The sequence below is a fragment of the Lissotriton helveticus genome, chromosome 5_1, assembly GCF_964261635.1.
Source record: "Lissotriton helveticus chromosome 5_1, aLisHel1.1, whole genome shotgun sequence".
NCBI lineage: Eukaryota > Metazoa > Chordata > Amphibia > Caudata > Salamandridae > Lissotriton > Lissotriton helveticus.
The window spans coordinates 1,916,255,020-1,916,268,697 of NC_136065.1; the positions used below are offsets into that span (position 1 = coordinate 1,916,255,020).

Genomic DNA, 13,678 nt, shown 5'->3' on the forward strand with positions numbered 1-13,678 from the left:
CAAAAACGAACACCTGAACGCCTCTAGAACCCCATCGTTCTCCTGCAGCCTTGTTTACTAATAGTGGCGCCGGCGACGCGGGCTCGAGAACCTGCGCTACCTCCATACAGGGGGAGGGTGGTGGGAGGCTCAAACTGGGGAGGAGAAGACGGAGCACTGGGTGTCAGACCCAGGGCTAGCACGAGCCTTCTATGCCACGCCTTCTTGTGCGCACTCGCCACAGCCCCTGTCAAGTGACCCAGCGACAGCGCACATGCACACTGCCTAGACTCCCATGTCTCGTTGCACGCTCTCCTGTGCTGAAGAGACCCGGGAAATGATTCAAACGTCGATGCAGGAATTTGGGCAATTACCCGTCTAGCTGTCGGGAACGCGCACACTTTCACAGTGGCAAACATAAATCATGGTGGTGTTCCAAGTCCTAAAACACGCGTGCGAGGCAGCAGGCAGAGGGCGCCAGCTGCTCGCTTCCGCGAGTGAATAGCCAGACGTGCATGCGTTTCCATAGGAGGCAATGCAACCTGTGCACGTTTTTCATGGGAAAGCTGTGCCGATGGCTACAGGTCTCTTTCCTAATCAGCGCATGCGCGCTGCGTTGGCGAGACCTAAAAAGTGCCACCTTCCGAACACTCCCTCCTATTCAACTAAGAAAGCAGCTCAAATAACAAAGAAGATACTGGTGTCGAGTTGCATTTAGTTTTAGAACTCTGTTTGTGAGTAGTCCTGCTATTATGTCTTTGTTGTGTCTTGGTATTAGGTTATCAAAACCTGGTCTCCCTGACCTGCCTGGACGTGGAGAAGGCTGGATGTCTGAAGAAAGCAGCGAAGGAGTACAGCGTCCTGAAAGGTATTCTGCACCCCGCCCTTCTCATGTCCTAACATAACAAAAAAGGCCTGGGGCAGGGGCAGCGGCGCACACGGGGAAGAAACACGTATGATTAATAATGGATATAATTGATCCTTTAATGAGCGAGAGATAAGCTGGCAAACTCTGCATACTGATATGGGAAACAGCACCCAGTGAGTTGACACACCCTCTCCAATTTGTATATAACGAGTAACCATTTAGCCAGCAGCCAGTCACCACCTCTGCTACCTTTCTTGAGCTGGTGCACCTGCGATAGTACAGCATGGCAAGTTTACACAGCTCTGGGGGCATGCAAGCTCGTAGTGTTTCTTCTCAGAAAACTAGTGTAAGACAGGGTGCTAGCCAGGGTAGCCATGCTGGGGGTTCTTTCGGGGGCTTTACAGGTGGCAGCTATTTTGGTGGTGCCGGAAGTAGCTTGGCTGGTGCTGCAGTAGGTAGGTTTGTTGGTGGTCTTGTTGGCAGTGAACATGGGGGCCAGTGGGGCCAATCGAACCAGTGGGGTCAGGCTAGCCATGAGGACCAATGGAGCCATGCTAGCCAACAACATAGTGAGGGCCTTCTCTCCGCTGGGGAGAAAGCAACCATGCAGAACCTCAACGACCGCCTGGCTACCTACCTGGACAAAGTCAAGGAACTGGAGAATGCCAACGCTGAGCTTGAGCGTAAAATCAAAGAGTGGTACGCAAAGCACCGTCCAGCTCCTGGAGAAAAGGACTACAGCAAATATTTTAAACAAATTGAAGAACTTAAAGCTAAGGTGAAGTATCATGTTCAGCTCAATTGATTCCTTATTTTAGACAATGTTCTCACAGGTCAAAACTAATTCTTTAATTTTCTCTACAAAATGTGAAGGTACTTCTTTCTCTTCCTCTTTAAGAGTTTGCCTAAACCTATATCGTCCATATGTCTCTCTATGTACTTCTCTTTCTCTAATTTTTTCGATTTTAATCCTAATCTAATCTAAACAAAATTGAATAATTTAACATTACCATTTTCGCCAGAATGCAATAAGAGGTTTAAACATAAACAACTGTCTATAGCTCGTGTAATTCTACTAATGTTCGCTGCGATCTATGTGCCCCATCTTATTGGCAACCTCCCAAATATACCCGAGTTCCTCTGTATAGTATCAAGTACCTCTCCTGGAACTGCACCCTAAACCTTTTCCTCACTAGCGTTCTTCTCTTGATTGCAGGATAAAAATCTAGGAATTTATATCTGGATTCTAGAAAAACATGTTAAATGAAAATCACAAAGTTTGAAAGCAAATGTTTAGAGATAAAGTTGTCCGTGATGGTTAAGCGTTTTTATGTTTTTTCCTATCTGAAGCACACATCAGTAAATACATTGGTACTAATTGCTCTAACAAAGCATACACTGACATCAATGTATACATACTCTTACGCAGCAAATAGCATACAGCCAGAACAGAAGTTGTAAAACAGGTGTCATGCAGTTAAACAGGTAGACACTCGCATCATGATAGAAAAGTATGATAATAGAGATAAGTTAACGGAGAAAACATCAATTTATTTTCTTGCATGGGTAATTGGAAAAAGCTACTTTAAAGCACCGGAAGCAAGCAACAACAACCACAGAAGGAGATGCTAGAGTATGTTTCCCATCCCTGTTCCAACCCAGCATTGGCTGATAAAAAGCAACAAAACAAACAAAACAAACGTTTTCCAATTCAGATTCTTAGCCATTTTCTAACCTTTTTTGGCGAATGACCAGATCATATTGGAGTGCAGCTTCTTACAACAGCCTGACTTTCCGATACTGAACGCCTCAAATAAAATGTTTTCCTTGAAGAAACGTCCCATATGCCTTATCGAACTAAGGTTTTAGAGAGCAACATTGAACCAAAGAACATCTCCGCATGACTCTAAACAACTTTTTAGACCAAGAACAACTCATCAAGAGAGAACGCTGTTTCTCACAGGTCCTTGCAGTTTCTGTGAAATTACATATAACCTAAGGTTCACAACCTCCTCTGTACCCAGCCCCGGGATCTTTACGTAATAGTCTTTGGGAGAGCTGCTCTTGCAGCAGCTTCGTACACTTGAATGTGGATTGTGGCATCGGAAACTGAAAAAGTGACCCAGAAAAGTTATTTTCATCAAGTCCAGAGAGAGAGTCTGTTCAGCAGACCTTGTTAAGCAACTAGTAACAATTACTTGTCTTTTGCAATAAGACTGTTTAAGTTTGTAGTAGCCCTTAAGACGGAAATTAAATTTGTTTACACGTATGCAATTGCTAACTAAATACATAATGTAATTACTTTGAAGTACAACAATAATGTAAACTAATCAGTTGGGATTGAAAAGCAACTTGAAAAATCATGTTTGCATTATTTATTTAAAGAAATCTTCGAGCCAAAAATCCTAATGTGGCAGTTATTTTTATTTCACAGCCTACCAAGGAAGTTCCTGTGTCTACCCAACTTTTGAGCTGATTTTAATATGCTAAATTGGTGAATCATTTACAGGTGATGAGCAGTAGAAGAAGTAGTTAGAAGTCTATGGTTACAGAATTCAACACAGTACTCATTACAGATGACAAAAACATGTCAACTAGAATGTGGAATTTAAGTGAACTAGACTGCAGCCAAATGAAGTGATATTCTGTCTTTTGGCAATGTTCACCAGCACTAAGACCACGACGTGCCAAGCTGATAAAGTGCTGAGATGCAGTTTTTCATGTTTGTATTTGAGAGTGACAGTCAGCACTTTAGGTAGTAGACTTACCCAGTAGCTCAGCACTCACAATAATGGAGGACACCGCTTAGTTAACATAATATGTAACATTGTAATTCCCATTGACAATAACAAGCCCAACTTGCAGCCAATGTTAAATGTAACATTATATGAACGAGTAGGCCTTAACTCTTCCTTATGCCAACTTGTGTTTGCAGATCCTGCAGGCCCAAGTGGCCAAAGCCAGCGTCGTCCTGCAGATCGATAATGCCAGGCTGGCTGCTGAGGACTTCAAACTTAAGTGAGTAAACACAGTAGTGACGTGTCGCATATGGTTCATAGCAGCACACTTCCTATTCAAATTCAGGCAGCGTGGAAGTTCAAGAAACACTGATGCCTCCTAGCAGACCTCAGAGTCTTGTGCCTAAGGCAGATACCTCACTCACTGGCAGCCATGTTACAAGGGTTATACAGGGGTTTTTACAGGTGTCTTCTCTTGTGCATTGAAGGCATAGATGCATGGCTCGGGTAAGTCATCCACTTTACTGACAATGTTCCTAATAAAGTGAGAATTGTCAGTTTTAGCTGCTCACTGTTGTATGATTAAGGTCTGACATGTAGAAAGAGAGTAGGTTAATGTAGAGAACTTGCCCTAGCAATGTGCCTTTATCTTCAACACAGTATTAGCAGCTGGTGACAACCCACCAGAGCAGGAACTCATTGGAGCTCCCTTCCAAAATGCCTAATCCTTACACAAGGCATTTATGTTTTATAATTGCTGCGATATAGCAAAGGAAGGAGCAGTTTTACATGACTACACTTCAAAGAAAACGAGAAATGGGGATAACTCTAGTAGGGGAGGAAGCACTGGGTCCACTGTACCACAATTTCCAGATTAAATAGAGTGGATTAGTACTGATGCAATTTGGCACCAATGTTTGCAGTACCTGACAAGTAGAAAAAAAGATTTTAAATGTTTGACCAGTGTAAAAACAACCATTGGTTCGTGCCAATGTTTGTACAGATGTCAGATGTCCAGAAGTAAAATCAAGGTGATAAAAGAAACTTGGAAAAAACAGCTCCTGAAAAACCGTACTGCCACTTATGTAATATATGTAGCCATGCACACCAGTAATTCGTGGATGCAAAATAACTCCCATATTATGAGTGATTTCCTCTGGAATAGTGATTATCATCACCCAAAATTAGCATTTCCCTATGTCATGCTCAAATGCTGAGTGAAGTTCCAGGAACATTTTCTCATGGTTTCACCTGGCACATTTATCCCTGAAAACACCATAGGTAATTCTGTACATGAAATTACAACATCCATCGTAATTCACTATTCAGTTGGTAACACCTGTTACTGCCGATTAGAGACTAAGGGACCACTCAAAATGAAGGTTTATAAAGTGTTCCTTGAGAAAGCCTTGGGATTTTCTGCCCCAAAAGACACTCAATGATTGTTCTGATCACTTTTACTTAGGCTCGTTCTATGTGTATTCTGTGGTAGCTGACACCATATTTGGCTGGAATGGGTAAAACTTGCTGCGCCCCATAAATCTTCACCACTAGTGTGCCTGTGATCAGACAGCGCCAAAATAATGGATAGAACTTGCTTTATCAAAAGGCCTGAGGCTTTCATTAACATTAACATGTTCCTAGGTTTGAGAATGAACTGATGCTTCGCCAGAGTGTGGAGACTGACATCAATGGGCTGCGTCGGGTCCTGGACGAGCTGACCCTGGCCAAATCTGACCTGGAGTCAGAGCTGGAGAGCCTGACTGAGGAGCTGGCAGCACTCAAGAAGAACCACGAGGAAGTAAGAGATAGCAATGCGTTTTAGAACAGTCTTGGAAGTGATGAATATGGGATAAACCCAAAGTACCAATAATTTTCAGGACCAATCTTTTAGAGGCACCAAATGTTTACATGTACTATAGACCATTATTGTCCGATGGTGGTGCAGTAGGGCTGAGTCCATGCCAGATTTACTGGATAGTCAATGACTATTTAGATTAACCGTATGCTAATTTGTGTTATGAGGATATGCTGCAAATCTGGCATGGATCATAGAGTCTCTCTTAAACATTTTTATGGGACCCTCAACAGCAATGCTCGGTCAGTGGCATACCAGTAACTGGTAGCATCATCATCTAGTCTGTTTTCCACCAGTAGGATGTGTCTCAAGCACCAGAGACAGTGTGGAATCCCTGACATAGATACTGTGTTCTATATTTATCTCCCGCCCCAGTGAAAAATGAATGTATTTATGATAAGGCAGGGGGTAGGTTAAAAGAAAAAGAGATGTGGGTAGGAAAGAACTAGATATTCCGCACACTATTCAAACATATTGCCAACATGTTTCAGCCTACTTGTCCCTGTCAAGATCCGTAAGGACCATAAGGTATGTAACTCGGATCCCTTTAGTAGGACAGAAGGGACACTATCACTTGGTCATAGGAGTCCCAGTTATGTTCTTTCTATGGATATACAGGAGAATGCAGTGTCCTCCCCATCATGATTCATAGTTGGGTCCCCATAGGTGCCGGGGGGTAGGAGGGAAGGTGGAAAAGTTACGCTCAGTTGACAATGGCTCTGCATGCGGATAACAGTCCCTCACATCCCGCATGATTTGTTACGAGAGACTCCTTGATGTAACACTGTGTTTTCCCACTCCTTTTGATGTCTGTTGATACTCTGTTGGGAAGCTGAGGGGGATACTTTCTTCTCTTTGCTGCTCTCTCCCCCTACCGATATTTGTGATGGATGTTAGATCAACCTTAGACACTCCTGTTTAAAAGTGTGTTGATTATGATAGCATGCTGAACATTACTTAGTGGTCAACAGTACTACAAGCAAAACATTTTTTTACATAACCCAATTTCTATTGTTGATCTTCTATTTTTGCATCTTTAGTATGTAAATTAGGTTAAAATTTAGGGTTCATGTCTTATTTTCTCTTTGTAGGAGATGAAGGCTCACCAAAGTGATAGTCAAGGAGACGTCAGCGTCGAGATGCATGCTGCTCCAGGCATAAACCTCCTTGCCCTCCTAACCCAGACAAGGGAGCAATATGAAAGAATGGCGGAGGAGAACCGCAGACGGGCTGAAGAGGAGTTCAACCAAAGGGTATGGACTCCTCTTCCCACTATGTTCATTGTCGAAACAAAACAGAGAAGACCACATCAAATAACCCTCATTTGTCTTTCAGAGTGCTGAGCTGAAACAACAGATCTCATCTGGGGTGGAGCAGGTGCAATCAAGCAAGACTGAGGTGTCAGAACTGCGACGGACCTTGCAATCGCTGGAGATAGAGTTGCAGGCCCAACTGGCAATGGTGAGAGAAAGTGTAGCCCTCAGAAGACATCCGCACTATTACGAACATTAAAAGTGTTGTGTAATAACATAAGTCTTTTGCCAGTTATATAATCATATTAATGATTTATGCAACTGCACGTTTTTTTCTCTAAAAAGAAAACGCCCTTCCATCAATCTTGGAGGGTTTAGTACTCATTTCCTATTCAGTACAATGACCAACTCATGCCTTTGACAGAAGTACATCTACAGTCATTTACAGGATGGGACTGGGTGGGGGAAAATTCTGCAAATATTCACAAACTCTCAAGACTCTGGGTGTTCTGCAATTTTCCAGGGAATCCGTGTCCTGGAATTCCTTCCCAGCCCTGGTATAAGTTTTAACCATGTGGAATATCGCATCTCAATAGTGTATCAATATACCTAGGGAAATTGATTTTCGAGTGCTAGTCCACTTTTTGTGAATTCCTTTAAATCATACATTTTACTATTTGTACACACACGAAGCACGAAGATACAACTTGGTGAATTGAGCTCCGTGCGTTTAGAGACATAGTGAATGCAAGAACAGCCAGCCCATATTAATTCAAACCCTTGTCCTCCACTCTTAAGCACTTTTGGATCATTGCGGTCTATATCTTTGCCATTATTCCAGCTTCTTCTTGAATCTTTACCTATGCGTATGTTTGTTTGTAGACGTGGTTCCTCAATAGGTTTGTCCTCTACTCTCTAACTGTGCTGTTTTTGTTGATCGAACAGAAAAGTACTCTGGAGATGGACTTGGCCGAGACAGAGGGAAACTATTGTTCTCAGCTGGCAGAGCTGCAAGCCAAGATCAGCATCGTAGAGGAGCAGCTGGTCGAACTCAGGGAAGAGACAGAGCGCCAGAGTGATGAGTACAACCTACTCCTGGACATCAAGAGCCGGCTGGAGCAGGAGATTGCGACCTACCAGCGTCTGCTCGAAGGCTCAGGCGGGTAAGAAGGTGGCAGCAAGCTCCATTAAGGAATTCCTTCACTTCCCTTAGCAAGACACCCTATGTAGAAGGATCTTACAGTAGAGAACTATCAGCTAGATTCATCAAGCTTAATTGCGCTCGCAAAGGGCTAGATTCTCAGAATCTGGCCCTTTGCGAGTGCAATTTTAGCATTTGGGATTCACCATCCCAAATGCAAAATTCGCTAATAAAGAATTCGCACATTTGCGAGGAATTGCATTTAAGGAATCTCTATTTGAGATTCCTTAAATGCAATTCATGAACCATTTTGAAATTGCGAAATCGCAATTTAGGACCGCTATTTACCACGAAGTCAAACCTCGTGGTAAATAGCTAAAACTTAGAAAAATGCATTTAAATGCATTTTTCTAAGTTGCATGTTACAGACACACATGTCCTTTGGACATGTGTGTGCACAACATCAGTGTAAATTCACATTTCAGGGGTGCTCCAGGGTGTCCTTTGGACACCCCTGCACCCTTGAAATCGCATCCTTATTTGCGATTAGCAAATTGCTAATCGCAAATAAGGAATAACTCCCCATTCATTCCTATGGGCCTTTTGGCCTTTTGGCCAAAAGGCCCATAGGAATGAATGGGGAGTTATTCCTTATTTGCGATTAGCAATTTGCTAATCGCAAATAAGGAATGTTTAGTAATCGCAATTTATTTAGCAATTCCTACATGAATCCCGTTTTGCAAGTCCTTAATAGCGATTCCTTATGAATCGCTATTAAAGACTTGCAAAACGGCCCTTTCATGAATCTGGCAGCTAGTGTAGTGTTACAAGGCAGTCAGAATGAGGTTAAAGAGGATTCAGCTCTCTTGATAAAGATTCCCTTCACTTTTCAAAATGCGGTACCAAACCTCCTATACTGCGTGCAGTTCTGCTGCATGAAAATCTGTATCGCTCTGTTGTGTGAACAATAAATATTGCAAAGCAGCAATTTTATAAAAAGTCGTGCACTGACTTTTGTCGTCTTCGGTTAAAAAAGCCTTTTTAGAGCGACTTTAGACATTATGTAAATGTACAGGAATTTATATAGCGCAAATCACCAAGCGGTTTCTAAGCGCTTGCTTAGGGAACCCGTCCTGGTATTCCCCTGTAAAATAACCCCGGCAGGGTATCCGCAAGGTGAAAGCCAGGCATCCCGCCGCGAGGGGCCGTTGTGGAGATTAAGCAAGCTATTGCCCAGAGTCACAGAGTGTGACCCCGTGAATCGAGTAGGCACCGGAGCGAGAATTGTCGAGTCCATGGACATTTTAGGACTCAAGACCCCGCCGAGCTGGGAATTGAACCCTGGTCCCGGGCTGACCTCTGCTTCCAGGTTTGCCTCCTCTAACCAGTGAGCCACACTTCTCCACAGGGTGCTAATTTCAGCTAGTGCTGCTTTGAGTGAAATTTGTACTTGAGATATACCCATCAGCATACATTTAAATACAAAGGTACTTGCCTAAGTGTATGCTGTGTAAAATGCGAAATTACATATGTAACGTAGAGGAATATAATGCAATATTCTGCTTGTCCCTTGTTTGCGCATCGTTTCAGTTGGTAATGGGATTTCATGCAAAGTCAATTTTTGCTACTTCGGCAGATTCTGCTTTTTATGAAAACCTATGGGTGCTTTGTGCTGTTCTCACTCTGTTACATTTCCTCAGAAAGAATAACTGAGGGGTTAGTGGTTCGTAATACAAAGCAATTTTGGAGTCTTCTGTTGTCATCTTCTGACACAAAATACTTTTTGTGCATAAAGGTTGATGGTTGCTGCGGTTTGCGCCATTTTAAACAAGTCTGGGCCATGCTAGCTCCAGTGCTAACTGTTAGTAATTCTATATCAGAGATTATAAAAGTCAATGGGTTGTAAAAATGACTGCCACTGTCTCATCTTTTATATTTGCTCGGCGAACGGCTTGCTTCATCAACATGGTTGTGTTCATGGTTGTTTTTTCTGTTGAATGGAATGGGGTAAGCAATGTGGAAATCGAAATTAGGCCCCAGTTGCTTCAGTTGCCCCTAGTCCCAGAATATGCGCAAGGAGTAAGTTATAGTTTGTCAGATGGGTGCTCCGCCACAACGTAAAGGATATCCTGTCCATCTCATTACAACTGCCATAGGACATAATGCACTCTTAATAAGGGGGATGAAATATCAGTCATATTTGTGGTAGAGTAAACAATCCTTCAAACCCTAAATCAGGTCCTAAATCTTTACTAGACTGTTTGTAGATGAATGAACAAATGAATGACGATTTCTAGAGCTCTACCCAAAGGGAGTCTTGGTACTGAAAAACGATTCCAGCCTAAGCAAGAGGTGTGTCCTAGTCAAGAATATGGAAGTGGAAAGAGCCAGGATTTAAGTTGTTTCCTCAAAACACTGTTATGAATGTTTTTCCTAATCTGCAGAGGGAGGGAGCTCCATATCTTAGCTGACAGATAAGGGAAAGCTCTTCCATCTTGTCTAGATCATTTGATTCTGGTATCGTAAGAATATAGAGTGAGGAGGAGTGAAGAAAGCTCAGTGGTTGATGGTGAATGAGCTTTTCCAGATATGGCTTGACCAGACATCTGCCAGGCTTTTGTGCATTAGGCAGACTGCCTTAAGCCTTATCTAGAAAAGCTCAGTCACCATCGACCGCTGCACCATCGGGATTTTAACGTTTTCTTAGGGAGGTATTCAATTGCATTATATTTGTACACATATAGAGGATGCATACTCTGAGAAGTTATATAAAGGTCTTTTAATGTCACGGAAGTGTTCAAGTGGCGTGCACCTGTCACTGGAGATGTTTGCCATTACTCACTGTGACGAAGTTGTAATTCCTTCGTTCCTCAAGAGGGACATTGTTCAAGTGCCAATCCAAAAGGACAATATAACATTCATTGTGTTTCTGGAAACAGGTCCTCACAGGTCTCGCAAACTAAACATCAGTCAGACTCTGGCTCTAAAGGATACGACCTAGGAGAACGCAGCAGTTATAGTAGCAGCAGCCGGTACGACAGAGGCTCTGGCACCGGTTCTTCTTCCAAAGGTAAATGCTTTCTTGTGATACCCAATGTCTGCACAGTTGTACCGCACTCTCACAATAAACAGGCTCTGACATCATCACTAGCATTCCACACAGTCCCTTACACAAGAGTCAAAGCGCTGGGTTGGATTCAGCATGTGGAGGTTATCTTAGAACATATGACTAAGATTCAGGCTCAGACTGGAGCTTTGTAATGCTGATCTTGTATTCTGTCAGTAAGTTCCTTCCTCCATATGGACAAGCCTAGATTTTCAAGAGGACAAGGTAAGACAACAACCTTAAGCACATCCCCTTCAGGTGGTACCAAATTGCTGAAAAAACCCATAATTAAACAGTTGTCTCTATAGTTTGCTGGTCTCAACTAGATTACTTTAGCTACTGTACAGGCTTCCAGATAGAAATACATTATATTTATCACTGAATTAGACTTATGCCAAACTTTATAATGCTGTGTAGATGTAGTGAGCAAGTTTTTCTAAACCTACCTCAATGGACAGTGGATATCATTTTTCTACTTCTTACTGAGGCCCTCAGCACTATCCAAATGGTCGACCTAACCAATGGTGTGGTATTTGAATCTGAGAAAGATGCAGCGCTGCTCTCTCTGTATCAGAAACTGTTCCAGGATCTGAATGTTTGGCAAGGAAAAGAGCTTCCACAGGTGGAGGGTTTGTTGGGAGGCCACCCTGGTGTGACAGGGTTCATAACACTGGTGACATTACTGCATCAAAAGGGAAATTCTACACGGAGTATAGCCAAGTGTGTTAGAGGCCAGAACCTTAAAAGGAACTCTTAAGCTCCCAGTAAAACACTATGGCCCTCATTTTGAGTCAGGCAGAGAAACTCAACAATCTCAACTTGCTGAACTCCCATATAACGTTAGTACTTGGGTCAACATACCTACCTCTTTTCTAAGCTGTAGCATATGTGTGACTCCAGTAACGCGGCATACAAAGAGTGATGAATGGGATGCTTGATTTAATCTCACCCACTCGGGCCACATCCTAATCCATTGTTACTTTGCACATAATGCCACCTCAGTTTTGACCCAGTCATATGCAAATCAGTATTGAACCTGCTCCAGTGGGAACAGTCAAGCCCGTATTGCTAGGCCCGGTGGCCCTCCCTGAGCCAGAACGCAAGCAACCCAGGGCCGTTTTCTCCCTCTCTAATAAGGGCTCATCAGCCAGATATAGCTTAGTTCCAATTACATAGTGTCCACAGGACCCATATCTGGGCTCTGTTCTCATATGAAAAAATCAACTTGAAATGCAAACACGAGAAACTTTCTATATAATTAGATGCCCTGTAGGAAAAAAGACACAACATTTTATGGCAAAAAAGTTTAGAACATTTTGGGAATTTCACATAGCGCAAAAGTTGGCAATTTCACTGTTGTAATTTACATTTCACCTAGGGCTAACTCACTGATATCAGGGCTGAGTCCCCTTAACTTACTGGTAGAAAGCTCCACTGGATGGCTGATTCAAACCCCCATGTTGTAATACACTATTGTGGATGCATTTTAGATTGATCTGCTTTAACTTGCTCCATATTTTGTTTTTCAGACCCTGCCAGAACAACACGGTCATAACAAGTACAGAGGATTTCGTTGATGGCAAACCAGTCAGTGCAAAAAGAGAGATACATGACTAGTAATGAATGTTGAGGAGGAGCTGAAGGTTGTGGACCCAACCAATGGAATATGTGAGGAAAGGATTCCAGATAATGGAGAATGTCAGAATTATTATACTCTTTCTGGACTGCTTGGCACTTTATCCACATGCTTACAGTAGACCCCATGTGTACTACTCTCTCAAAAAAAGTCCCTTTTCCAATTTTCAACTTGAAAAAGAGCATCCAGTGCAGAGCTGGTGAAATCACAATTTCTGAGCAGTTGCCACAACAAAGTTCATGGATGTCACTAAGTTTCACGGAGAATCATACATAGTTAATGTTAAATGTATTAACAATAGAAACCATAGGTACTAGGAGCGGACCGTGCAGGTAAGAGCGGTGAGCCGTTGCGGCCAGGTTGGGGGAGGATTCAACAGACAACCACGAAGGAAAATCAAATAAATAATAAATTTTCCCTTGGTGGCGTCTGTCGAAATCCCCCACCCTCACCACCACCCAAATCCACCCCTCCTACCTGCACAGGCCGCGGCTGACCATGATAATAATGCATTCATTTCACTTGGAGATATTGTAAGAGAGCATACAAGAAAGAAACTTCCATCTGGAAACATTTGATATGTGGTTCCTTTTCAATTCACAATTAAACATCTATTTTTTAAGTTGTGGGGACAGTCGCCTCTTTACATCTGCCTGCTTTGTTGTTCAATTCAATAAACTTTCTCTTTGATGCAAGGTACTATATGTCTTTTCATTCATTTGTGTTGCTGCAACTAACTTCTCTCCAAGTTTCAGAGATGTTTTGCTTCAGAACTTCTTTGCCACTGAAAAAAGTTGCATTTACAACAAAGTTCAACTCTGAGGCAGAAGGACCTATAAGGACAAAAGATGATTTGAGGGTTAAATAAATGGATGGATGATTTGGATACATTTATACAGCAGACAATATATATTGTGTTCTTTTGTGCTGATCTGCATTATAATCTACCAGCCAGAAACTGTAAGTGTTCATTAAGTTCACAACTAATTTAGAAAGACAGATTTGATTATAGAAGGGAATCTGAGCTAGAGGGTGTCCTGACTATTATCCCTGGAAAGGCATTACAGTATCTGGGACCTACGTAAGAGAAAGTCCATCT

At 42.5% G+C, this 13,678-nt stretch overlaps 1 protein-coding gene across 1 annotated transcript; it reads left to right on the forward strand.

Annotated features, from left to right (window-relative positions):
• The first annotated feature begins 1,091 nt into the window (after positions 1-1,091).
• Positions 1,092-13,278, forward strand: LOC144756012 (keratin, type I cytoskeletal 12-like). The gene is made up of 8 exons (XM_078645487.1): positions 1,092-1,625; positions 3,783-3,865; positions 5,230-5,386; positions 6,535-6,696; positions 6,779-6,904; positions 7,642-7,859; positions 10,777-10,907; positions 12,473-13,278. Exons 1-8 carry the CDS (start codon positions 1,131-1,133, stop codon positions 12,496-12,498), a joined length of 1,398 nt encoding a protein of 465 aa, XP_078501613.1. The 5' UTR covers positions 1,092-1,130; the 3' UTR covers positions 12,499-13,278.
• The last annotated feature ends 400 nt before the right edge of the window (positions 13,279-13,678 follow it).